The 25,146-nt window shown below is 55.2% G+C and overlaps 1 protein-coding gene across 6 annotated transcripts in view; it reads left to right on the forward strand.

The window, feature by feature from the left end:
* The first annotated feature begins 1,128 nt into the window (after positions 1-1,128).
* TET3 (tet methylcytosine dioxygenase 3) overlaps positions 1,129-25,146 on the forward strand; it is a 105,134-nt gene continuing 81,116 nt past the window's right edge. The window contains exons 1-3 of one of the 6 annotated variants that reach the window (XM_060116618.1): positions 1,129-1,205; positions 2,022-2,747; positions 17,383-17,439. In XM_060116618.1, the coding sequence (XP_059972601.1) occupies positions 2,445-2,747; positions 17,383-17,439 (360 nt within the window). In that variant the 5' untranslated portion in view covers positions 1,129-1,205; positions 2,022-2,444. Of the gene's footprint in view, positions 1,206-2,021; positions 2,748-16,980; positions 17,070-17,382; positions 17,440-17,996; positions 18,069-20,616; positions 20,679-25,146 lie in introns of those variants that run through there. The other 5 variants (XM_060116619.1, XM_060116621.1, XM_060116623.1 and 2 more) reach the window with 5 other exon arrangements.

Here is a 25,146-nt window from a genome sequence, read left to right on the forward strand (position 1 = left end):
AGAGAGAACCGGCAGTTTGGCAACTGGGAAATATTCTTACGCCTTGCCCCTTGGCTGGAAAATAGCCCGGGGTGACTTTTCAAAGTGTCTGCACTGGGTTACAGGGCTCGGTCGCGCCACGGCCCCCTCGGCGGCTGTCCGAGCCCCTCCTGAACGCTGTCCTCCTCGGTGACCCTCCGCGACGCGCCCGTTTCCCCTCCTCTGGGAGGCAGGGCGGGGGTATCGGATTAGTCTTTGTTTTCGAAGCGAAAGAGCCGAGAGCGGCGCGGGGGAGGTTCGCGATGGTAGGGGCCCGGGGTCCGCCTGGGTAGGGCGCTCGGCCGTCACCCCCGCGAGGGTGCCTCCCGGCTGGCCCTCGGCCTCTGCTCGCGGGTATCCCCTCCTAGCCGGCCAGGCTGACTCGGTACGCAAACGCGCGATGTACCCCCATTGTCCTGCCTCGGAATGAGCGAGCGAGCGGCTGCCAGGAGAGGGGGGTCAGTCGGGGCCGGAGCTCAGGACTCCCGGGGGCGCCGGGGCCGTCCCAGGCCGCTCGGCCCGCAGGGAGTGGCAGGAAGTGGGGACACCGAGGCCAGCTCCGCCGAGGGCCTAGACTGGGAGGTCCGCGTGCCCCACCCCGCGCCGCCCGCCGCGCCCGCCCGGGCTGCAGAAGCGCCGGAGGGCGGTGGCGGCCAACCGGAGGAGGGCGGCCGGGTCCCGGGAGGACCGACCGCTGGGGAGGGGAAGTACTGCAGGTGCAAAGGCGCGGCGTCCGGGCCGGGCCCTGCCCCCACCCGCTCGAGGACGGCCCGCGCCGTCCCCTCCCCCTCCGCGGAACTCCCCCCTCGCGTAGCCCCGAGCCCGGCGGAGAAGGCGGCGGCGGGGCCGGCGGGGCTCGGCGGGGCTCGGCGGGGCCGCACGTGCGCGCCCTCCCGGGCGGGGGAGTCCCCGGGCGAGCACGTGCCGCGGCGCGCGGGGGGCGGGGAGTCCCGCGGACGCCTTCATTGCTGCTGCTGCTGCCGCCGCGGCCGCCGCTGCCTCTTCCTTCCTCCTGCGCCGTCCCCTCCTCGGCCCGGGCGGGGGGCTCCGTGCGCCGATCTCGGCCGGGCCAGGCGCTCCAGGAGGCGGGCGCCCCAGGCGGCGGCGGCGGCCGCGACGGTGGTGGCGGCGGCGCGGGCCGGGAAACTTTGCCCCTTTGTGCGCTCCGCCCCGGAGGCGGCGGGCAGGTCGGTGCAGTCGGTGCCTTTCCGGCTCCGGGGTGGGGGAGGGGAGGCGTGGGGGGGGCCCGGCCCGCGGGGGAGGGGACGGCCCGGGGGCCGGCCGGGGGGCCGCTACTTTGTTGCGGGAGACGAGGCGGGGGTGCTGCGGATCACAGTGTAGCGGAGCCGGGCGGGGGCGGCGGGGCGGGGCGGGGGCTGCGGAGCCGCCGGAGCCGAGCGGCCGAGGCCCCAGAACAAAGGAGCCCGAGAGGCTGCGCGCGCGCGCCGGGCCTGAGCCGGAGCGCGCCCCCCTCCTAGCGCCCCCTTGTCGGAGCGGGCCGCCCTCACGGGTCCGGCCGTCGGGCGGGGAGCGCGGCTGGGCGGCCGGCGCGGGCTACCCCGGGCGCGCCCCTCTCCAGGCCGCTTCCGTGCAGGGGGCGCCCGGGCAGCCCCGCCGAGTGAAGCTCTCTGCAAACTTTATTTTGAAAGCTGTGCTCCCTTGGGGAGGGCCTAGCGACCTCCAGTTAGGGGTGTGTGGGAATTTTGGCAAAACTCTCCCAAGCCCATGGGGGTGGGGCGAAGGACAACTTTCTAAGAAATCTCACCTTGCCCACCCCGTTAAATTCGCCGTCCAGGTTTCCTTACCACCCCGTCAGGCCCTAGGCCTCCTCCCTCAGGGAGCGGGTGCTAGTGTGCCCTGCCAGAGGTTCTGGGTGGAACTTCATGAGATCAAGCCCATTCTCTTCCCCCATCTTCCCTTTTCCCAGAAGCAGGAAGGGGTAACATGTGAAAGTTGTTCCCGAGCCTCGAGTGATGCGCTTCCCCTTTCTGTCTCTTTTTCAGGCAGCGCTGCCTTCTCCATCATCCTGACCCGGGAGAAGAAATAACGGAGGAGAAACTCCTCACCCTGCCCTGCCCCCGTCACACACCTACTGGCACACCTCATGCCTGGGTCCAGAGTGGGTGAGGGTGAAGAACCCACCCATCCACGATGATCCCTTCTCTGGGGACTGCCGCTGGTGTCCTCCCCCAGATCCCGGGCCCCAGCAGGTGGGAGAGTGGCCCCCAGCTGAGTCCTATCAGACTGCTGCAGAGGAGGTGAAGAGGGGTTGCGAAGAGGCGCCCATCCCGGAGCCTGGAGCTACTTGCCTTCACCCTGTAGAGTTTGACTGCTTTAGGAGAGGAGGACCTGCTGGTGGCCTCTGGAGGCAGGAAGCTGGACTGTGGCTCTGTTCCAGCACCTATGCCCCCACCTCTGGCAGCGTCATGAGTCAGTTTCAGGTGCCCCTGGCAGTCCAGCCAGACCTGCCAGGCCTTTATGACTTCCCTCAGGGCCAGGTGATGGTAGGGGGCTTCCAGGGGCCTGGGCTCCCAATGGCTGGGAGTGAACCCCAACTCCGAGGGGGTGGAGATGGGCGGAAGAAACGGAAACGGTGTGGTACTTGCGAGCCCTGCCGGCGGCTAGAAAACTGCGGGGCTTGCACCAGCTGTACCAACCGCCGCACGCATCAGATCTGCAAACTGCGCAAGTGTGAGGTGCTGAAGAAAAAAGTGGGGCTTCTCAAGGAGGTAAGCTGGACCTCGCGTGGCTGCTCCGTCCTTTCCTTGAGGGTGCTGTGTTCACAGGGGTCTTGCTGAAGCCAGTTAAGCCCATTCTCCCGTTTTGGTTCTCCTGGTCCAACTTTGAGTGGCTCCATAAATAGGAGTGTTGCTGTCTTTGGAAGCTGTTTCAGGCTCCTTTGCCGGGCCGACAACTGATAGGAGAGGAACCGGGCTGTAGAGGGCTCTGAGCTAGAAGTCTCGTCTCTGATGTTTGCATTTGATGCAGGACAGTGATATCCAGCTTTATCTCTAGAAGTTTCTTGTCCTGCTTGAAGCCTCAGATGTGCTTCAAGGTCACACCAGTGCCTGGGTGATGTGGGGAGCGATGGTGTCAGGTAAGGGTTGGAGGCTGATGGGTTTGGAAATAAAAATTTGGAGCGACGGTGTGTGCTTTATGCTGCCCTGATGGAGTGGGGTGTTTCTTTCCCTAATTCTTTTTGGGTACCATCATTTTGGGGGTGATACCTGAAAGTGTTTGGGAATTTAATGAGACACCCGTGATTTGGGTTTCCCTACTAGACAGTACTTCTTGAGGTCAAGGACCATTTATCTCTGTGTTCTCAGGGCCTGGCTCAGTTCCTTGGCGTGTAGTAAGCACTCAGATACTAATTGAATGAATGAATGATGTGGTTTTGAGACACTGTCAAACCCAGGAAGGAGTACTTCCTTAATTAGGAGTCGGGAGGCAGAGAGAGGGACGGAGCTGGGAGGACAGCAGAGGAGGAGGTGGAGAGGCAGGGACCCTGCCCTGGCCACCTTCCCTTTCAGTTCTGGTGGTGGGCTGCCAGCATGAGGTTGGTGGCAGCTGTAACGGCGGAGCGTTGACAGAGGTAGGGACGGGTGACGCTGAGCAGCTTTGGGAGGAGCAGCGCAGCGGCCGAGGTCGCTCCAGGCAGCGGAACTGGCGCTGGACAGAGACGGAGGCCTGCACCGTCTGCGGGACTTGCCCGCTCTGCCCCTGGTGTGTCCGAGGGCTCGGACCACTCAGGTCCCCTCTCGGGGTCTGTCTTCTGCCTGGGGAGAGGCAGGGGTTGTGCTTGATGGCCTTTGAAGCCCTCTCTAGCTGGGCTGGGAACCGCTGTACTTCTGAGAGCCGGGGTACCTGTGGCTTCCACGGGCTGGCGGCTTGCACTCGGGATTTCCCTGACTGCTGAGTTCAGAGCTGCGCCGCCAGCTTGGTGGGGCTGTGGTCCCGCGGCTGGGAAGAAAGAGCCAAGTGTTTCGGTCAGGAAAGTGGGGGTCGCTGGGGTGTTTCTGCCCCGTCTCACCTTGTCTTGCCCAGTCCCTGTGGAAGCTGCATATCACGGTCCAGGGACGGCGGACGGATGCTGTATTTCCCCGGTCTCAGGTTAAAGCAGACATCTGGATCACATCTGCAGCTCCCCACCCCAGCCTGGGAGACTGTGTCCAGCTCCTTTATGTTGCTGGTGTTTGGGGGAGTTGGCATCCTGCTGGCCCAGTGCTCTGTGAGTCATTTCTGAAAGAGGGGTGGGATCAGGGGTAGGCTTCACTCCTGGGCATGAGATCTCGTGTTTTGGTATAAGTACGACCTGCCTCGTCTCCCTTGTAAAGCTTGATTCCTTTGCTTGCTTCCCGGTAGGGTTTACCTCCTTCTCTTCCACCTTTCTCTCCCTCCATTCCTCTCAAACCCTGGGGGACGAAGGGGGCTGAGCTTTCTGGGCTGGAACGCGTGGCTCTCGTGAACTGTGTTTAAGCTCTTCTTTCGGCAACAATGAGGCATACCTGAGTGAAAGGGGCTGGGAGTGAAGCCAGGGGCCTGTCATCCTTGTGTGTAAGCTGCTGGCCTGGGCTTCCGGTGGTCGTGGTTAAGAGACCGGGGATCTGGCTTGGCTGAGGCTTAGAGACAACCCCGCAGAGAGATGTCTGCATCCCTGTGGACCTTGCCATGGCTGGCTGCCCCTCTAGGCCCCCAGGGTCAGGAAAATGTGGCTGGTGTCCTGTGATCCCCCCTGGACAGAGGGTGCACGTGCTGATCTGTGCACCTGTGCCGTCCCATGACAGAGTTCTCCCAGTTTCTGGAGAAACAATGGAAAGGGGACAATGGCGTGAGCTTTGTCTTAAAGTTACCTTTCTTTGACTTGAAGAGCAGTACTTTGTTTTAAGGATGGGTACTTTCTACTTCTGGATGTTTAAAAGTGTGCTTCTTTTTTAATGAAATGGAGGTGTAGATAAAAATTAGATCTATTTTTTTTAAAGTCTTTACTTGGCAAAATACAAAATGGTAACTCGTGTCTGTCTCCACAATTTTTTTAAATTGGTCCTTGAAGGCTGAAGGTGTCGGAACCACTGTCCAGGCTACACTGCATTTGACGAATGTATCTCTGGCAGAGTTGACAGGCCCAAGAGGCTGTGCCTGAGTGAGGGAGACCAGGGAACCAGCCCAGCGTTTACAGCCCCAAGGGGACTGCTGAGACCTTCACTAGGTCCGAGCAGCCATGTAGCAGAGGGGACCTGTCCCAGGATTTGGGAGGTCAGGAAAGCAGGAGACCCGTAGAACTTTATTTTTTTTTCAAGCTGTACCTGCTGTTTATTTTTTTAATTTTTTTAATTTTTGAATTTTATTTATTTTTTTATACAGCTGGTTCTTATTAGTTATCCATTTTATACATGTTAGTGTATACATGTCAATCCCAATCTCCCAATTCATCCTCCGCCCCCCCACCCCCGCCGCCACTTTCCCTCCTTGGTGTCTATGTGTCCATACGTTTGTTCTCTACATCTATGAGACCCATAGAACTTTAGAACTTGGCCCCTGCTCTTCAGGTGGGACAAGACACAGCATCCCAGGAGCCTCCTGGGAATCAGACCCTCTCTTTGCAGCCGTGCTTCTCAGCGTCTCCTCTTCTGGGCACCTTTCTTTACTTCCATCCTGTCTCTACCTCCTCCAGCTTCCTTTGGGGCTTCCTCTGAGCTATCTGCTGACAGCTGCTTTGTGTCACCCTGTAAGAGGGGGAACATTATCTTGACTCTCTTGTCTTCCTTCCCTGATCCTCACTTTTTTACCCAGTGCGGGTCGGCGGTGCTGCAGAGCCCATCTACTCAGAAAAGTTCAGCATTTTAGTACTAGAGGCAGCTCCCAGGGCTGGTCCTGTCCACCGCAGAGGTAGGAGACTACTTACTCCTCTAGGCCCTAAAGAGAGGTAACACACCTGAAGGGGTTCATTCCTGTAACTGAGGTCTTCCTTCCTAGTTCCAGGGAGGATTTAGATCCTAGGCTGATGTCGGAGGCTGTTTGACTTCCACATTCCTTTTACCTGAGTGGTGGCTTGTAGCACAACGAATGCGGCTGATTAGAAAAGCAGGATTTGGTGAGTGTGAAGATACAGAACCCGAAGTAAGGGCTGTGCCGCTGACTCTCTTGAGCATTGGTTTTTTTCGTATGTCAGATGGGTTAACCCTTCTTTGTGAGGATTAATTGAGATAAAATATGCAGAATGTCTAGCACTTGGTAGGTAATCAGCGCACGGTGACAACACGTTCCTAGAACATCTGGAAAAGAATTAATCTTTGTGCATAAAAATTGTGCTTGTTAGTCTCTGAGCTTTAATTGTTTGTTAAATGTTTGTTTCAAGACATCCCTGCTTGCTCATAGAACTGTGGGGCCAGGCAAAGGGAGGGAGACATTTGCCGGCCTCTTTGCTGGGGGAGGAGGCTGGACACCCAGGAGCAAGGAGCCGCTGGGGCCCAGGGCCTGACTGAAAAGTTGCTCATGGTGAGGGACGTATACGTCTGATAAACAGGGTAGGAGAAAACCCCTTAGTGAGAAAAACTTCCCTAGAAGTATGTATACATAAGGCTGGAAGCATGACCGAGAATGTTGCCTGTGAGAAATGAAGAGAAATAGAAATATATATGGTGTGTCTAGCCCTCAGCCAGTTGGATTTAGTGGCTGAAACAAAGCTCTGTGCCAATTTTGAGACAGGATACCTTGGAATTGGGGATCTCTCCATATCAGAACCTGACCACTTCTTGCCTCACCTGCTAACAGCTCTGTCTTCCTGAGATGGAGGCTCTGAGGCGGGGTGCTGTCAGGCTGGCACCCGTTCCCACCAGCAAAGGAAGAATTGACCGGTAAAGGAGAAGTGATGAGACTCTTTAGAGAACGGGACCCCATCTCAGCATTTGTGAATGCAGTGAGAAGCCTGGGCGAGGAGGGGTGTTTACCACAGACTTTAGAAAATTGTTTTCAGTTGTAAACAGGTTTAACCCCATGGCTACAGCCTCTACAAGGGAAGTTAGCTGGAGGGGTAAGATTGCTTTTGAAAAAGGAAATGCTGACTTAACAGTCCTAAATGGTGCCCTAAGGAGGAAGGTGGTGGGACTGGGGAAGATCTGAACCATCTCTGTGGCTGCTTGGGCTGCTGTCTATGAGTGCAGATAGTAAAAGCCCATGCCTTTTACATGGAAAGGGGTGCGGTTCAAGTGTAGTCTGACGCTTTAAGAGGAACATAAGAGAGTCCAGTGGCCAGAGTGTGCTGAGGTGGTGGAAAATGCTCAAGACAATAAAAGTCTTTTATATATTCCCAGCAAGAACATAGAAGGAAGAGACAGTCTTACAACTTTGGAGCAGAACTAGTGACAGAGAGAGAGAAGCCACTAGATCCCTGTCATGTCAGGGAGTATAAACTGGGGAGAGACCACAGCATGTGTGGATAGGAAAGGGAGCCAGCTACCCTACCTGAGTCTGAGTTAGTCACTCCCTACTGCACACCTTCAGATATACTCATGGAACGATACCGTTATGGAATTCTGATGATTGGAAGAGGGCCAAAAGACCAGAGACAGGCAGAAAGTTCCATTTTTCAAAGACATTTTGGAAAATGTAAACCAGTGTCAGTTTTTGACAGTTCTAGAGCAGATTTTTTAAAAGGTGGTCCGTGAGATTTAGAAAGACAGTGGTGAGCTTTGAGGGTCCCTGTGGTTCTTTACAAAGAAACTCAGTCAAACCAATGGGCCTGGATTTCTGCAGATAAATGATGGTATTTCCTGCCAGCTTCGTGGACAGACCAGAGGACCAGTTTTAATTTAAAGTCCTCCTGAAGAGGGCACAGGCATAACTGCCTTGTTCAAACTTTTTATCAACCAGTGTGGATCAGGGATTCCATGTTGGGATCACCTGGATCCCACCCCCAGGGATTCTAGTTTGATGGGTCTTGGGTGGATCTCTACTGGGCTGGGGCTCCCCAGGTGTATCTCATGTGTAGTTAAAGTGGACCTCCTCTGACACAGGTGAGAGCTGAATGATGGGCACCCACCTGGACTCTTTACTGCAAACGGCTCAGCTGAGTCTTAGGGCACCTGAATGGTTTACAGCCATACTTCCACCTTGCTAATCAGTGGACCGGCAGCGTTGGCATCACCTGGGAGGTTGTTAGAAATGCAGAATCTCAGGCCTTACATCAGGATTACTGAATGAGAATCTGCACTTTAACCGCATTCCCAGGTGATCTGTATGTCCTTGAGAGTTTGCGGAGCCGGGCTGTAGCACTTCTGTGAGTGGAGAAGGGGATGGGGCATGGAGAAGGGAACAGAGGTGAGTCTTGATGAACAGAGGTGAAGAGCTCCAGTTGCAGGGACTTCCCTGGCGGTCCAGTGCTTAAGACTTCGCCTTCCAGTGCAGGGGGTGCGGGTTCGATCCCTGGTCGGGGAGCTGAGATCCCACATGCCTCGTGACCAAAAACTCAAAACATAAAACAGAAGCAATATTGTAACAAATTCAATAAAGACTTTAAAAATGGTCCATATCAAAAAAAATCTTTAAAAAAAAGACGTAATGGGAATAATAATTTGATATATTACACTTAAAAAGAAAAAAGAGCTCCAGCTGCCAGCAAGGTTAAGGAGGGTGATCCAACCCATTTACCTGTACGCCAGGGAGGCAAGAACATCTTGAGATTTACTTCATGTTTATTCTTATTTTTCTGGAGTCCATTTCTTTCTAGTCTAGTGAGTTATCAATAAAATAAGCCCTTTAAGAACTTGTGTGTGTGTTCTGAGAACAGTTGGGAAACGGTTCTCAGAAGATGTTTGCTGCTCAGCAGTCTGACTTGGGACATGGGAGCCCCACGAGAGAGTAGTAGCTGGTGGTCCTTGTGAACAGGAGGAGCCACCCATAGACCCCGGGATCTCATGGAAGGGTCTGGAGGCTTAGGAGCTCAAGGGATGTGTGCCCTCTCTTCATAAGATGTAGGTAGGAGCAGGTGTGATCAGTGGGTAGGTGGGTCGTGGCGGCCGTAGTAGTGGTGATGCAGACATTTAAGTTGAATGATAGAACAAGGGGGTAAGAAGATTGGGGGCAGTCTGGAGCAATGGGCCTCAGCCAAACTCAGTGGAATTTAATCAGGGTAAATCCAAAATTCTGCACTTGTTTTTAAACAAAGAAAAAAATAGCAGGTAGGAATAGCTGAAACTCTAAAAGGTGTGTTGACAGCCTGTCTCTAGGAGCTCCGTCAGAGTAGTCACATGCAGGACAGCTGAAAAAGATGAGTTGTTCAGCTTGGAACTGAGCAGAGGAACGCAGGCTAAGACGAGTCCTGTGTGGAAGAGGGAGTCACTTCCTTTGTGTAGGGGAATGTGTGGAACTTTTATTAGAGGCTAGAAGTTAGCAGGTAGACTGAATCCATGTTTGTCTGTCTGTTTGTTTAACACCTTTATTGGAGTATAATTGCTTTACAATGTTAGTTTCTGCTGTATAACAAAGTGAATCAGCTATATGTATACATATATCCCCATATCCCCTCCCTCTTGCATCTCCCTTCCACCCTCCCTATCCCACCCCTCTAGGTCGTCAGGAAGCACTGAGCTGATCTCCCTGAATCCATGTTTGAAAAAAGAATTTTCTAACGTTTATAGCTGTTCCAAGACTGAAGAGCCAGCCCTGTGCCTGCATGGGTCTGAGTAGAGGCTGGATGTTCTGGCTGGGATGTTACAAGGACGTCCTCTGTCAGGTGGGGTCTTCCACACGTGGTGGTCTCTTGCTCAAACTGTGTAAAGTATAACATATTCCTTAGACAACTACATTGCAGAAGAAACATCGCTCTTAGGCCGTAACGTTTTTGGTCAATTTCTAGACCTGATCTCAGACCTGGGTTGGAATATGGTCTGTAAACTCTCTGAAGATTTCAGCCAGGTGTGTGAATGTGCAGGGGTAAATTTTCTCAGGGGAGAGGGACTGTGGTTTTCAGCAAATTCTCAACAGTATTCATGACCTCCCAAATTTAAGAAGCATGCTCTATCTGAGCTGTCCAATATGATAGCCATTAGCCATGTGTGGCTACAAAGATTAAAATTAATTAAAATTAAATTCAGAAACTCAGGCACACTAGCTGCTTTTCAAGTGGCTTGTGTGTTAGATCTTTTATCGATAGTAGTTCTGCTGGACATGGAATTTCCCTGCGTGGTCTCTGAACCCTCACTGAAGACTGTTTCTGGGTTGGGGAAATAGCTGTCCCAGTTGGTTATTCCTGGAAGGATTCTTTGGGTTAGGATTCCTGTTCCCGCCCCCCCCAAGGTCAGTGGTGAGGGGTATGGAAGGGGCAGTGCTCTCCTGGGTTCTAACCCACGGCAAAGCTTATCTCGTCCTCTTTTTCTTTCTTTCTTTCTTTCTTTTTTTTACTGAGCATGCTCTCTTTATTTATTGCTTCCCTTGAAGGCATGGGCCATGTTTTAATTATCTGCTGTGGGGAAAAACAATAGGAATGCGGTGTGGCTCCCCATCTGAAGGCACAGCTCTGAAGCTGCCTGGGGGAAAGTGGCTTCTCCCACCCTCACTGGTGCCCAGCAGCCCTGGTGATCCTTGCCTGAGGCTTCTTACTCGGGCACACGCCCCATCCCATGTCAGCAGTCGCCTCTCTGCCTTGGGCCTCTCATCCTGGAGGAGGCAGGGTGGTGACAGGGTGAGTTGAAAGACCACATCAGGGGTCTCAGGACTTGTCACTAATTCCCCCTCCCTTTCCCATCACTTTATAGTTTCCTTGTGGATTGAGGGCAGGATGCTCAGGAAGAGAGAAGGTGTTGGAAAGGAGTACGACCCCTTTATTTTATCTACCTTGAGCCCTGCTGCACTTTGGCTGGGAGAGCCCTTTAGGGTTGCTTTGGGCCCCTGCCTGAGTGTGTCTGTGCAGGGCCCAGGCTGCTGGCACACCTGGAGTGGACACACCCCTCTGTGGTCTTGTCTCCTGTCCTTTGCTTAAGAAATCTGATAACCTAAGTTTTTATTAGTCACTGAGGGAGGGAAAAAAAAAGGCCGTCGCCCAGTGTGGGGTAACTGGCCAGCCTTCCGGTGACCACAGGGGGTTGCTCGCTTGCTTCAGGTCGCACAAGCTCTGTTCCTGCACCGCTGGCTCTGACCTGGACATGTTCTAACTCCCTTGTGTCCTGTCTCCCCACACCCAGCCAGGGAGTTTGTGGACAGAATGCTGCACCTCCCACTGCTAGTAGAGCGGCAATTCTAGATGCTGCAAATGGAAAGGGAGCTGCAGTAGGTAGAGTCATTTGGGAGCATTTGCCGGAATGCCTGTGCCCCATAGTCCCCCACCCCATTTAATTACTGCCAGAGGAAGCCTCAGGAAGGGGTGTGGAGATGCTGGGTCAAAAACAAGTAGCAAGGTACCGGACCATAGAGTCTGTTCCCTTCTGAGCCTTGCTTGTGGGAAGGACACTGGGTGGCTTTCTCTGGTCTCATTTTGTTCTGTCTTTTTATTGGTTTCTCTGCCCTTTAAGAGTAAGCTCTGGGTACCCCAGTTCCCTGGTTGATGCTGGGAATGATCCTGGAGCCCTAGAAGAGAGAGGGAATGGCATCCCCTCACCACGAGCCTGGGTCCTGACTGGTTGGTGATGCTGCAGGATGAGGTGGGGGCGTTGGGAGCCAGTGAGAGGAGAAGAGCTGGTGCTGGGAGGATACGGAGGAGAGGCACCTTCCTGGAATGCCTCCTCGGCCCTGGGACCTCCAGTGTCCCCCGTGCCGGGGGAGGGCAGCTTCTCTCTCTGGCGTCGCTTCAGTTTCCAGAGACAGGACGTCATCTGCTCTGACTGGTAAACCTGCAAGTTGCCTTCCCAGCCTCCTTCAGCACATCTCGCCTGGGACTGGCTGTGTGCGGGGCGCCGCGCTGAGCCTGAGCCGTTGGTAAAGCGGGGGCAGCATTTGCTCTGTCCTTAATGAGCTCACGGGCTGGGGAGGGAGGCCCACGGGGCAACAAACTGGTACAGTCTGGTGGGGCTACAAGGGAGGGACGCCTCGAGGGCAGAGGCCATCCTTAGTCACTGTTAGGTGAAGAGGGACCATCGTGGAAGGGAGGGGACCTGTTCTGAGAGTTTCAGCGTAGTGATACGTGAAGGATGGGGGGTGCTTCTAGGAGGAGGGAGGCATCTCCCCTGAAACTGAGCTGTGCAGAGATGCTACTCGAGTGCTCACGGCTGGTGGCAGTGGTGTGGAAGGACGCAGACAGACCACAGGGCACCAGCTGAGGGTGTTCATGGATCCTCAAGGTGGAAGGTAAGATGCTTTGTGTTAATTATTCTTGGAAGTCTTCCCCTGGGGCTGCCCCCAGGCTTCTAAACCACTCAGTATTCCTGTCTCACCTTCTCCATGAAGGTTCTGTGTTATTTGCTTGGATCCTGGAACACTTGGTGGTCCAAGGCTATTGAATTTGGGGTAGGGAGACCGTGATGAGGTTCATGGAATCTAAGACCTTCTTACAAGCATTTAGGATGGCTTGTGAGCTGTGGGCAGAGCCACCGCTGCTGCTTGTCAGCCTGTGGTGGGGGGGGGTCCGGGTGCGTTCTGTTGGTTGGTGTGGAAGTAAGCAGGTGGAGTTGCTGGCCGGCTCCGTTTTCCCTCTGACATCCCTAGGTGCCTGAGTTCAGTCTGGCTCTGTTGCATCTCCGAGGAGGAGGAGGGGGAGGGGGGAGGGGGAGGAGGAGGAGGAGGAGGAGGACCTTTTCTTCCTTCGCTGCTCTTCTTTCACCTCCTTGTCTTTCTCCTCCCCGAGGTTGCCGTCGATACAGACTTCCGCTGCCAAAGCTAATTGTGAGGCCTGATCTGTGAATGAAGGCAAAGGCAGTTCCCATGACAACTGCAAAGAGTTTGAAATATAGGGGATGATGTGTGTGTGATGGGCTGCAATTACTTGGGTGGAAATTGATGTGTGGACACCGGTGACTTCAAACATAGGCTCTGAAGGTGGAGGGGATGTTGGGTTTCTTTGGCAGATCCTTTGTGTGGTGGAGAGGGAAGGGCAGGTCACAGATTTCCCCCACAGTCGATTCCAAGTGCCTTCAGTGTGTGGAATGCTGGGCAAACAAAACAAAACAAAACCAAAAAACCCCCGGGGCTTTGAAGAGGCACGATTCTAGCCATTCTGGTCGGAGAGGCAGGACACACAGAGAGACGGGTAGCAGTACCAAGTGTCAAATGAGAAACACTGGAAGTGCCGTCAGCTGGCAGAGGTCTAGGGTAACCTGAGAAGGCTTCCTGGAGGAAGTGGGGCTTGAACTGAGCTTTGGAGTCAAGCCCTGTGGGGAGTGACCTCCTTTAGGACACAGCCATGGCAAGAGAGGAGAAGTTGTCGTCTACCCCCTGCCAACTCTAGAAGAGGTAGGTCGATAAGAAAATCATAGAGCTACACAGAGCAGCACCAGCTGTGTTGCTATGAGTTGGGGGGGGAGGCGAGAGCCCTGCTCAGTCTCCCAATTTTTCCATCTGTAGAATGGGCATCAATAATTCCTGTCTCATTGGTTTGTTTTGAGGGTTAAGTAAGATACAGTACATCATGGTCCAATTATGGGGCCTGGCATGGGGTTGCTGCTTGGTTGATCCTCCTATAAACCCCCCCGAATCTATCTCTGGATGCATCCCCATTTCCTAGTCTTTATATACCTGTGTGGGTTCTGGCCTGTAGGTAACTGTGTTTCTTTTCTTTTTTTTTCTTTTTTTTTTTGCTGTACGCGGGCCTCTCACTGCCGTGGCCTCTCCCGCTGCGGAGCACAGGCTCCGGACGCGTAGGCTCAGCGGCCATGGCTCACGGGCCCAGCCGCTCCACGGCATGTGGGATCCTCCCGGACTGGGGCACGAACCCGCATCCCCTGCATCGGCAGGCGGACTCCCAACCACTGCGCCACCAGGGAAGCCCGGTAACTGTGTTTCTGAGGTTCTCTGTGTTGGGGTATTTTGTGGGTTCTGAGAGTGAGTTAATCCATTCACCTCTCCCTAGTGTGGAGGGCCGTGGCCCCATTCCTCCTGCTGGGAGCGCAGTGGGGTCTAGGGGTCATGATGGAAGGTGGGGAGGGACCTCCAGCTCCTATGCAGAGGGGTCCCAGGCACCTCTGGGTTGGTCACTGTGAAGCCCCAAGTGTAGAAAGAGGAGCAGATAGGGGAGGGGTCAGGTGTGAGGTGTGGAGAATGTCCCCGCTGGAGGCAGAGTGGCCCCGGCATGTGCCTCTGTGTCTCCTTGGAGCTGTAGCATTCCAGGTGCTTCAGAAAAGGGCAGGAGGCCAGGGTGGGATAGAGATGGTTGCAGGTGCCCTGCCTTGGGGACCACGGGCTCTGCTAGGGTGTCTGCAGGCTGCGGGGGGTGAGCCGGGACCTGTGGTTCAAGCAGAGGCAGGGTGGCTCTTGCAGCCTTGTGAGGAAGACGTGTGCTGGCTGAACAAGGCTCGGCCTCAGCTGTAGTGCAGATGGCAGGTCGTGTCCTCCCAGGAGAGCAAGTATCCCTCTGATCCCTGGGGACCTCAGAGAACAGGCCGACCAGGAGAGTGTCCTCTACATCTCAGTGCCCAGCCCCCTGCCTCTCCACCCTCCTTGTGTAGAAACTCAGCTCAGCACATTCCAGCTCTGTGCAGAGCCTAGTGAGTGGGGAAGACGGGGCCCCTGCCCACGTGGGGAAGACGGCCGTGTAAATAAATAACCGCACTTGGTAGTGACGGCTCTAGAAGAGGCCCCAGGAGGAGTGGGTGAAGCTCCTGAGCGCTAGATGAGCTGGGAAGGCAGCAGTGGCAGGTGACATTTGGATTAAGCCTTGTACCATATTAGCTTGCCAGGTGGGGGAGAGGGAAGGGAACCTAGGCAAGGAGCAGCATCGCCAAGTCTCTGAGGCATGAACATATTACTGTTCTCAGACCCGTAGCGTAAAGGGAAGTGGTCTGGTTCAAGAGACCCTATCCCTCTTTAAGTTTCCCTGAGGTTGGCTGGGAGAGAGGGCTTACAGAACGGGAATGAGAAACACCTGGGCTGGAATTCTAGCTCACCACTCACCAGCTGTGTGTTGATGGGCAAGTAACGTAACACCTCTAAGCCCATTTTCCCATAAGGTTGTGTGTGGACTAAGTCAGATGAGATGCTCCCACAGCATGGTTGGCACAGGGCCTGGTACCTAGCAGGGGCTTGATAAACGGTGGCAGCCACACAGCAGCAACAGTATTGATGGTTACTATCCAAGCAGTCTTAGTTGCTCTTATCCAGCAGCAGACTGTATGAGGGAGGGTGGGGCAGGGGTTTGGGGGACTAGGATAAAGGAGGGACTTCACTTGGCCTGGCCAAGGTAAGAGCCAAGGGGTGCAGAAGCCCGTGGCTCAGGACAATGCTCCTTGCCCTGCCTTGTCGCCTGCCTTTCTCCCTGCCCTGGGGAGGAGCCCAGTAGGGCTGCTCTTTGCCCCCAGAGGTGAGGCAGGTGTGGGTCCTGGTGCCTTCGGGAGTCTCCTCACCAGAGCCCAGCTTTGCTGTCTCTCACGAGGCAGCTCGTCCCATTCTGAGGACCCCCTTGGAGCTTCAGGGAGGGGGCGGTCGTTGGGCAGGTGTGGTGGAGTTGGTCGCAGAGCACGTCACTGACATGAGCTCTCCCACATCCTAACTAGTCCTGCAGGTCACATCTGTGAGTTGAGAAGTAGCACACAGTGAGCTCCCTCAGAAACTGAGTGGTAGCTAGCAGCACCCGCAGTGTGGCAGGCACTGTGTTGCATTTTTTCACAGAATCCTCACACCTTTGTCTGAGGTAGCTGCTTCTGTAAAATAGAACTGCAAAGTAGGCTAAGGGAGGTAAGGTACCACCACCAAGGTCCTGCAGCTAGATAGTGGAGCCAGGAACTGAACCAGATACATGAGTACCAGAGACCATATAAGGGTCCCCCTCCTGGAAGACAGAAGCTCTGGGGTGTTCAGCTACAGGGAGGGGATGGGGTGAAGCAGGATGTCTCCTGGGTTGCCTAGGAACTGCAGGGCTTTCCTCTCCCCGTTCTGTTCTTTCTCCTTCAGTCTCCTGGGTGTTGCAGCCTTCAAAGGCTCCGAGTCTGGGCTGCCTCCCCTCCTCAGCCTTTCCAGGGGATGGGAAGCCCTGAAGTCTGGAGGCGCCACCTCCTGTGGCCTTTCTAAAAGAGGAGGAAACGCTGAGGGTGGGGGTGGTGGTGAGGCTGTCTGGAGGGGGTGGCCTATGTTCAGACACTAGGGATGAGTGATCCTAGGTGAGGTGTCGGCGTTCGTGTGCAAGGGAGGGCGAGTCTGACTCGGTGAGGCTTTCAGCCACAGGCAGTGTTGGCTTCAAGAGGAAACCTGCTGGAGGCAGGGAGGAGCAGGACTGCGTGATGGTTGGGAGTCTGGTCTGTAGAGCCGGATAGACCTGCCTTGGAGTCCCCGTGCTGCTGTTTTCTAGCTGTGTCACCTTGGGTAAGTTACTTCCCTTGTCTTGCCTTGTTTCCTCATCTGCAAAATGGGGTAATGGTTCATACTGCCACGGCTTTATTTTTGTCTTCTAAGATTGCAGGGGCTATTGCTTTTATAGCGCCTAGCACTGTCCTAGCTGCTGCTGGGGTGAGGCAGTTTGCTGGTGTCCTAGGGCTAGAGAGTGGCCTGAGGGGGAAGCCTGCCAGCATCTGCTCGACCTCGACGCAGTCTTGTCTTTGACCCTGGAGATGCAGAGGATGCCTTGGGTATTACCTTCTGGTCCCCGACTCGGGAGTTGTTGAGGGTGTCCCGGGATCCCCAGCCTGTCGGGGAGCGGCGGCGGGCCTGGGCCACAGCCAGCTAGGCTCCGGCACCCTTGGCTGTGCCCCCGCCTCCCGGCTGGGCAGGTCCAACCCCCGGCGGCCCTGCCCCCGCTCGGCCGGCGGCGGGGATTGGCTGGCGAGCGCGCCGCCCCCTCCACACCAGCCTCGCCGGCGGCGGGGAGGGGAGCCAAGCCGGCAGCTGGCCGCCGCCGCCTCTGCAGTGCCTCCCTCCGTGCGCTCCGGCGGGGATAATGGGAGGCCCGCCGGCCGATGCACCAGAGGAGGCCGGCCGAGGTAGAGCGGGCAGGGCGGGGAGGGACGAGGCTAGACCGGACGCAGGAGGAGGGGCAGAGCCCTCCTGGATCTTGGGAGGGTGGAAAAAGGAGAAATGAAAACAAAAACACTCTGGAAGGCGAATGAGCCCGTCCACCGCGCGTCTGGGTGGCAGCTGGAGGCAGGAAGATGGTCCCTGCTGTCCTTTCTCTCCGAGGCCCCCTGCCTCCCCGTCTCCCCCTTTCCCTGCAGCGGTGCTGGGGGTGCAGCGGAAGGACTTTGCCGCTTTCCTGGTGTCAGCCTGGCTCATCAGTCTCTCCGGCTTCTTTTGCAGGTGGAAATAAAGGCTGGTGAAGGAGCCGGGCCGTGGGGGCAAGGGGCTGCTGTCAAGGTACCGTGTGTGTGTGTGTGTGTGTGTGTGTGTGTGTGTGTGTGTGTGTGTGTGTGTGTTAGAGGTGAAGTGTTTGATGGGATTGGCTACAAATAAAGGGTCTCCTCTGGTGATCCCTTAATCTCCCACTGTGTGTGTAGCAGCAGCTGAGGGGGAGGGGCGGCGGGGGTGTGGGCGGCCAATGAATTCTCAGGCCTGTGTGGGTTTTGTTTGGATTCTTTTTGCTTTCTCAGCTGGATGGTTTGGGTGCAGTTGGGATTGGGTTTGTTGAACTGGTTTTTTTTTTTTAAGACATGCAACCCACTCCCACCCTTGCCTCTGGGAATCTCTCGAGAATGTCCCTGCCACTGTTGGTTTGCCTCCAATCTGCAGAAATCCCGGGCGGGGGGTGGGGGGGGAGAGGTTAAGGGGGAGGGGGAATTGTGCTCCTGAGTCTGAAGCTGATAGGGTGTCATTAGTCATGCTGCCGTCACCATGGAGATGGCTGGAGGAGAGGAGGTGGTGGGGGTGAGGATATTTTGGGTAGGGTGGGGGCTGATGCAACATCATGACTGGGAATCCTGCAGGCGGTCCGCTGCTGTTACTCTGTGCAGCTTGGTATCTGGGGGGCTGGAAGGGAATGTTACCAGGTGCGTGGGAAGTGGAGAAGGGGGCACTGAGCTTCTCCGTGTGGTTGTCTCAGGGCCAGGGCTGGGGTATTTGGGGCAGGGCAGAGTCTGTGGAATATAAGCCATTACGAGGAAACACAGATGTTCCTCCCTGGTTGGCAGGGACCAGGATCAGTAGGTTTCCTTGGGCTTTGCCCTGTTTTCAGGGCTGGGGATCCGCCGTGAGTTTGGGATTACTCAGCAGTATCCTCTGCTGGCCCAGGGTGGAGAAAACAGAGCAAGAGGCAGCTCAGTGTGGCTGCCTCTCACGTCAAGAGAAGAGAGGCTGGGGAAGGAGTGTAGGGACAGGTAGGCGGGGCAGGACTGCATGAGACTTCTAGGAGGAGGGAGCCCATTCCTGCCCTTGCCTCAGCTGGTCCTCTCCGTCAGCCCCTGGAGCCTGTGAGGAGCTGGGGAATCTGGTTGCTTGGGTAGCAAGTGGGTGAGCTGCTCATGTCCCCAGATGCTCTGAGATCTTTCTCCCTGGAAGTCCTCCTCTAGCTTCCTGGGAAAACTGCGGGAAGCTCCCTGGAGGCTCTGGAAGTGCCACCCTCACTGCCTGGGTGGGGACGCTGTCAGGGAGGGGCCCTGCTTTCCCAGAGGGGATGGGGGCTACTGGGGGAGGCTGCGGGGTGCATCAGGAGCTGGGGTGGTTCCCTGGCTTCCTCCCAAAGGAACTTACAGCAAGGAAGTACTTGGGGGAGGGCAAGAATTTTGCTTCTGGGAGAAGGACAAGAGCCAGGTGGCATTGGCTCCCCTGGGGAGCTGGGTAAGCCGTGCTGAGGATGCTAGTGGTGGGTGACCACCTGGGACAAGTCCGTGGTAGGCCCCTGAGGCAAGTAGGGGGGGTTGATCCTGGCGATGCTGCGCGTGGGAAGGAGAGAGCTGTGAGCTCACTCCACACGCCGTCTCCGGTGAAACCCCCAGGTGTCCCCCCCACTTCCGCCTCTGGCGGCCCACTGCTGTAATCACCTGTGTGCTGTTGAGGGCCGTGGACACGGAGATCATGGAGTACACCTGTTCTGCCCCCGACCCTGGGGAAAGCAGGACGAGGGGACGAGGACGGATAGGCTCAGGGAAGCGGCAGCTCCCTCCCTCCTCTGTGTCTTTGGCCTGTGTCTGTTTCTGTGAGCCAGAGCTTCTCTGTCTGCTGGGAGGAAGCACTGCTGGCAGGTTTGTTTGCTCCGGAGAGCACCCCCTCCTGCCTAACGGTGGCTTCTCCTCAGGTCTTTCCACGTGTGTTCTCCATTCCTCCCTGCCTGCGTTCCGCTGTCCCTGCCGTCCTGCTGGAAGCTCCCAGCTTAACACCACCACCCTCAGTGTTGTGGGCACGGAGCAGGGCTGCCTGGAAAAACAGAGGACACCCTTCACACGTATCTTCCTCCTTCCCCCTTCTCAGAGTGGGGCCTGAGCTGGCGGCTTTTTTAAATTATTTATTTATTTATTTTAAAAAATGTATTTATTTTGGCTGCGTCAGGTCTTAGTTGCGGCACGCGGGGATCTTCGTTGTGGCATGTGGGATCTTTCGTTGCCGTGCGCGGGCTCTCTAGTTGTGACATGCAGGCCCTAGAGCTCACGGGCCCTAGAGCGCGGGCTTAGTTGCCCTGCAGCATGTGGGATCACAGTTCCTGCGTCCCCTGCATTGTAAGGTGGATTGTTGACCGCTGGACCACCAGGGAAGTCCCTGGCGGCGTTTTTAAAGCTCTGAGGTGTTGCTGCTCGTTGTCACTGTTAAGTTGTCTGTTGGAAAAGCCTCGCTTCCTCTCGGTCCGGCTTGCCACTGCCAGCAGGCACTTGGATCTGAGCCCCTGTTCCTGGTGCCACCTTCCCCCCAGATAGTTTTCTTAGGCGGCCAGTTGAGTGTGGTGTCCCACATACCCTGGTGGAGCAGTTTTGCTAGATCCTCTTCCGTCAGGAGGTGGTGGTGTAGGAAGATGTGTGTGGCGTGTGAGCTCATTCAGAGCAGGCAAAGACTCTGGGACACAGGACAGAGGGGTCTCCCAGTCTGTGTTCCCACAGGATGGGCACAGGGTCACAGGATGGGTAAGGCCCCTGGGTGAAGGGTATCCAGCAACCAGTGGCAACGTGCGCATCCACTGTGTGCTGCGTCCTGCCAGGGTTTCAAGAATATTCGTGATGTCGGGTGTGCGTCATGCCTAGCACAGGCATAGCGTTGAGCTTGATGAACGCGCGTGGTCGTTTACTGTCTAGTGTGTTCCGTGTCGACCCACGATACCCCAGGAACACGCCATAGCGTACGCCGTTATCACTGCCTCCCTCTTCGCAGCCCGGACAGGGGTGAGCGCCCAGTGCCGGGAGCACCAGGCTGCCCCGCTCTCGGGCTCCCACACCGCTGCCACGCTCTGCCCCATGGGAACCCTCCGCTGGCCGAGGATGTGTGGAAGCGATTTGGGAACTGGGCCCAGGACCTCTGCCTTCTGTCTCTCCTGTGGACCCCTGCGCCTTTTGTCACGGATCTGTGCTCCTCGACGTTCCGCACACCGTGGGTCGCTCCTACGAGTTCTTTCTCGCCTGCTCTTCCCACTCTCCAGCCCTCTGTGTGGGCCCAGCGGGAAGTCTTTTCTCTCTGAGGTACGTTTACAAGCAGTAGTGAACTTGGGGAGATATGGAAGCAGGTGAGCCTATCAAACGCCGGTAGGAAAGGAACCAACCAAGAGGACTTCGGAGTTGAGTTTGAGAATGGAAAGAGAGGGCTTCACCATGCACAGTAAGCGGTACAGTTAGAGTCCCAGAGCTCAGCTCCACCTCCTTGGTGATCCCAGCCATTTTTTACCGTTGGGGGACAGCGGGAAGACTTTGTAGTACAGATAGGTGAGTGAGCCCAAGGGACAGCCTTCCTGCCCACCACGGTGCAGGCCCCGGAGCTACCTGCAGGGGTCACTGTGATGGCTCCTTAGCCCCCTTGCTGGGCTGGCTGAGGAGGGACCTAGGTGCTGGGCTCCCTCCAGCTGTAGATGGACATTTCTGCTAGAAACCATCATTGTGGTCTTGCCAAGTCCCCTCCCATGCCCCCGAGGCTGTAGCACATAGTTTGGCTGGCTGGGGATGGGGGCAGGGAGTATAGGGAGGCCTTGGTTAGGCTCAGCTTTTGGGTATCTTGTCTTTCCCACCCTGACCTCCTGGGCTTTTGGCCTCGTTTTCTCTCCTACTCTGGCATCTGGCAGTCAGCTGAGGACTCCCCCTTGTTACCAGCCTGTCTGGAGCTTCTGAGGAGGAGAAAGCTTCCTTATGGATTAGTTTAGGAAGCCGCTGGGCAAATAGAGATGGGGTGGCTGAGACAATTAAAATCCACAGATTATCATGCTATCCAGAACTGTGATCCTATTCCCATTCACTTTATCTCCCTTTCTTCCTCCCTTTGTCTTTCTGCATTTACTGAGTGTGTACCATGTTCCAGGTATAGTACTAGGTCCTGAAAAATAAGAGAAATCATTATGAGTTGATATTCACAATATCACTAGAAGTAAGAGACATTGACCAAATTGCCTAAAACTGTAACACTGAGTGCGAAAGCCATCACTGGCAACTGTTGTTGTTGTTGTTTTTAAGTACAGTAAGTGCTTCTGATCTTTGTGTTGGGGTTGTGAACTAGCACGTGGCAGACCAAGCCTCTCACCCCCGGCCAGCCCTGATCTTTACATCTGCTTTCATCATTGACTTAGTGGACCTCAAAGGACTTTGAAGGAAGATCAACATGCCAACCGTGTATTCAATAAGTTAGTGTTTCCAGGATCTGGCGATTACAGATTAGGGTAGTGGGGTCAGAAATGGACCAGCGGAGACGATAGCTTAATTTTTTTTTTTTTTTTTTTTGCGGTACGCGGGCCTCTCACTGTTATGGCCTCTCCCGTTGCGGAGCACAGGCTCCAGACGCGCAGGCTCAGTGGCCATGGCTCATGGGCTCCGCGGCATGTGGGATCTTCCCAGACCGGGGCACGAACCTGCGTCCCCTGCATCGGCAGGCGGACTCTCAACCACTGTGCCACCAGGGAAGCCCCTGTTTGTTTTTTATTTTTAAAATTTATTTTTATTTTTTTGGCTGCATTGGGTCTTCATTGCTGCACGCGGGCTTCCTCTAGTTGAGGCGAGCGGGGGCCACTCTTCGTTGCGGTGCGCGGGCTTCTCATTGCGGGGGCTTCTCTTTGTTGCAGAGCACAGGCTCTAGGCGCACGGGCTTCAGTAGTTGTGGCTCATGGGCTCCAGAGCGCAGGCTCGGTAGCTGTGGCGCACGGGCTTAGTTGCTCCGCAGCATGTGGGATCCTCCAGGACCAGGGATCGAACCCGTGTCCCCTGCATTGGCAGGCGGATTCTTAACCACTTAGCCACCAGGGAAGTCCTGATAGCTTAATTTTGAAACGAAGGTGTTGGCTTTAGATGTGTTGGGTTTGAGATTCAGGAAAAGCTGGAAGAAAATACTGTGCCTGGGCAGTTTACCTTGAACCTGAAATTGTCTTCTACTCGTTTGAAGTGTGTGGGTCCTGGAGCCCTTACTGCTTTAGGAGTGCCCATGAGGCCACTGGCTGGGAAGAGGAGGATGAGAAGTGCGTTGTCCAGTTTCTTTTCCTGTCTGATCCCAACTCTCCTACTCTTGGGTTCTTTCATTAGCCATGTGGCAGTCCCTGGACTTTAGTCTCCTCTGTAAAATGAAGCGGTTGCCTCCACAGTTAGTTTTTCTCAAACTAAAAGGGGGGAAGGACCTTTTTCCTAATTCCCAAAATATTGCAGACCAAAACAGGTCCTACTTTGTACAACGAGTTGGCAGCTCTAGCCATGTGTGGCTCCCCTCAGGAGTTCAGCACCATCTAGACCAATCTGTTAGCCATCGGACGAGGTGGTCCAGCGAATGTACACTTGGACGGAGCAGCAGGTTCAACTTGCAGTGCTGGTTTCTAAAGGCTTATTCTTGGTTCCTGTGTTTATATTGTGGTGAACTGGTGATAAACAGTTCATGGGCCGTTCCCTGAACAGCATTACTTTAGAACTTTGCTTCTGGGGGAGCAGCGGGTCTCTGCTTTGACCCCCGTCTTCCATAGCCTCAGTCTTGGGGACCGAGCCGCCACTTGGAAGAGTAGAGATCTTGCTGCCCCCGAATTCTCTTGGAATACCCCCAAAGATTTCACTTGCATCTCAGCCTCTGTAGATCAGGACGCCTCCTGTCTGCCCGTTTATATCCGCAAGTCTCAGGTTCTCATGGTGGATCGTCAGAACCCGTGGGGCAGGAGTGTGTGTGTGTGTGTGTGTGTGTGTGTGCGCGCGCGCGCTGCATGACTTAGAGGAAGAGAACAGTTAAGGCTGAGGCCAGGCCCCTGTAGTTGCCAGAGTGAACTTGGGCCCTGCCAGACACTAAAGCTCCATTGCCTTGGGCAAGGTACCTTGACTTCTGAGCTTTCTGCCTTTGGTGTCTTGAACAAGTTCAGGCTGGGTGAAGAGGGTGCTGCCTGACGGTACCAGGCTCTGCTGGACCCAGAGCCAGGAGACCGTGCCTTCCCAGTTGGGATCGTTGTTGCCCTGCACCAGAACTCTGGTGGGGGAATACAGAAATGGGTTTTCAGTGGAGTGCTGGAGGCTGTGCTCAAGAGATGCCTACCCTCTTTTTCCTGGCACTGCAGATTCCTTTCTCTTCTGCACCTGTGCTCTCCATCCTAACATGCTCTTCACGGCCTCAGCCCGTCCCCATTCTCACCCCTCTTGCTTTGAGCTCAGCCCTAAGTAGACTGAGCAGAGAGAGGGCCTCCAAGCGCACTGCTTTGCAGGGCATGGGTCAGAGTTATCTAGGAGCTTGTAAAAATGCTGCAGGGCTGCCAGGCCGAGATAGCCATCTGTTGGGGTCACACCTGTGAGCTCCTGTCACATAACTAGGTAGAATGGATGCAGGATGACTCGGTGTGGGAGCCCCAGAGGTGAGTGTTGGAACCTCTCAGCAGGTGGGTTGTGTGGCGTCCCCTTTTCACTGCCCCTACCACGTGTCCCTGAGCCAGGTCCTACCTGATGACTGAGCTATACACTGACCTCTGCCCTTTTTTCCACTGTTACTTCTCCTCGGTTCCTGTTTTCCAGCTGTGGGTTCCCAGTGGTGTCATTTGGACCCTGGGTAGTAGTTAGGGCTTAGTTCTGGGGTTGTGTGGTTGGAGTGGTATATGCCTTGGGGCTGTATTGACAAGTGATCTGGAGCAGTCTGAACACCCCGCTGGGAGCCAAAGCCCAGGGTTCGGTGTCCAAGCCCCGGGAAGCCCCTCCCCCTTACTTTCCAGAGGCTGCCTCCTCCATGTGGGGGGCATTGCTCCTCACTGGGTCTCTGCTGAGGTCTGGGGAAGCGGCGTGTGGAGGAAGACCCGGGCGGGTGGCAGCGCACTTCAGCCCTAAATACCTGCTCTCCTCCACAGCCTCCACCAGGACACGCGGGGGCCACGCTTCAGCTTGCCTCCAGAGTTTCCAGCAGCCAGGCCCTCTGGTTCAACTAGTTCAGTGCGTATTAGAATCGTCTGTGGAGCTTTTGAAAAAGAAAATATCAATGTCTAGGTCTCAGACCCAGAGAATCTGATGTAATTGGTCTGGGGTGGAGCCCAGGCCCCAGCATTTTTCAAAGCTCCGCAGGTGATTTCAATGTGCACTCAGGGTGGAGAGCCACTGCTCTCATTCATTTTGGCTTTCCCCGTGTCTCCTATATCCCTGGCTTGTCCTGGAATTTTTTTTCTCATCTATTGATAATTATAGTGAAGATCTTTCCAGATGCTGTATTTATTAAGACGACGAGACACGTCAGGCAGAACACTGGATTGAATGTTCTGTTCCATGAAACTGATCCATAAGTTCATATTAAAACCAGAATTTAAGAGGGAAATTCTGTAGCTGATGATGGAAACTCAGTGTTCCCCTCTCAGCTTTTAATTTTAAAAAACTTTTATTGACGGATAGCACACCCACAATAAAAGCACATACCGTGTACAGCTTGGTGAGTTTTCACAAAGCAACTACACCTGTGTCTCCAGCACCTGGATCCAGAAATGAGTACCCTCACCCCGGGCCCTTGTTCAGAATT

Source organism: Mesoplodon densirostris, chromosome 14, assembly GCF_025265405.1.
Source record: "Mesoplodon densirostris isolate mMesDen1 chromosome 14, mMesDen1 primary haplotype, whole genome shotgun sequence".
NCBI lineage: Eukaryota > Metazoa > Chordata > Mammalia > Artiodactyla > Ziphiidae > Mesoplodon > Mesoplodon densirostris.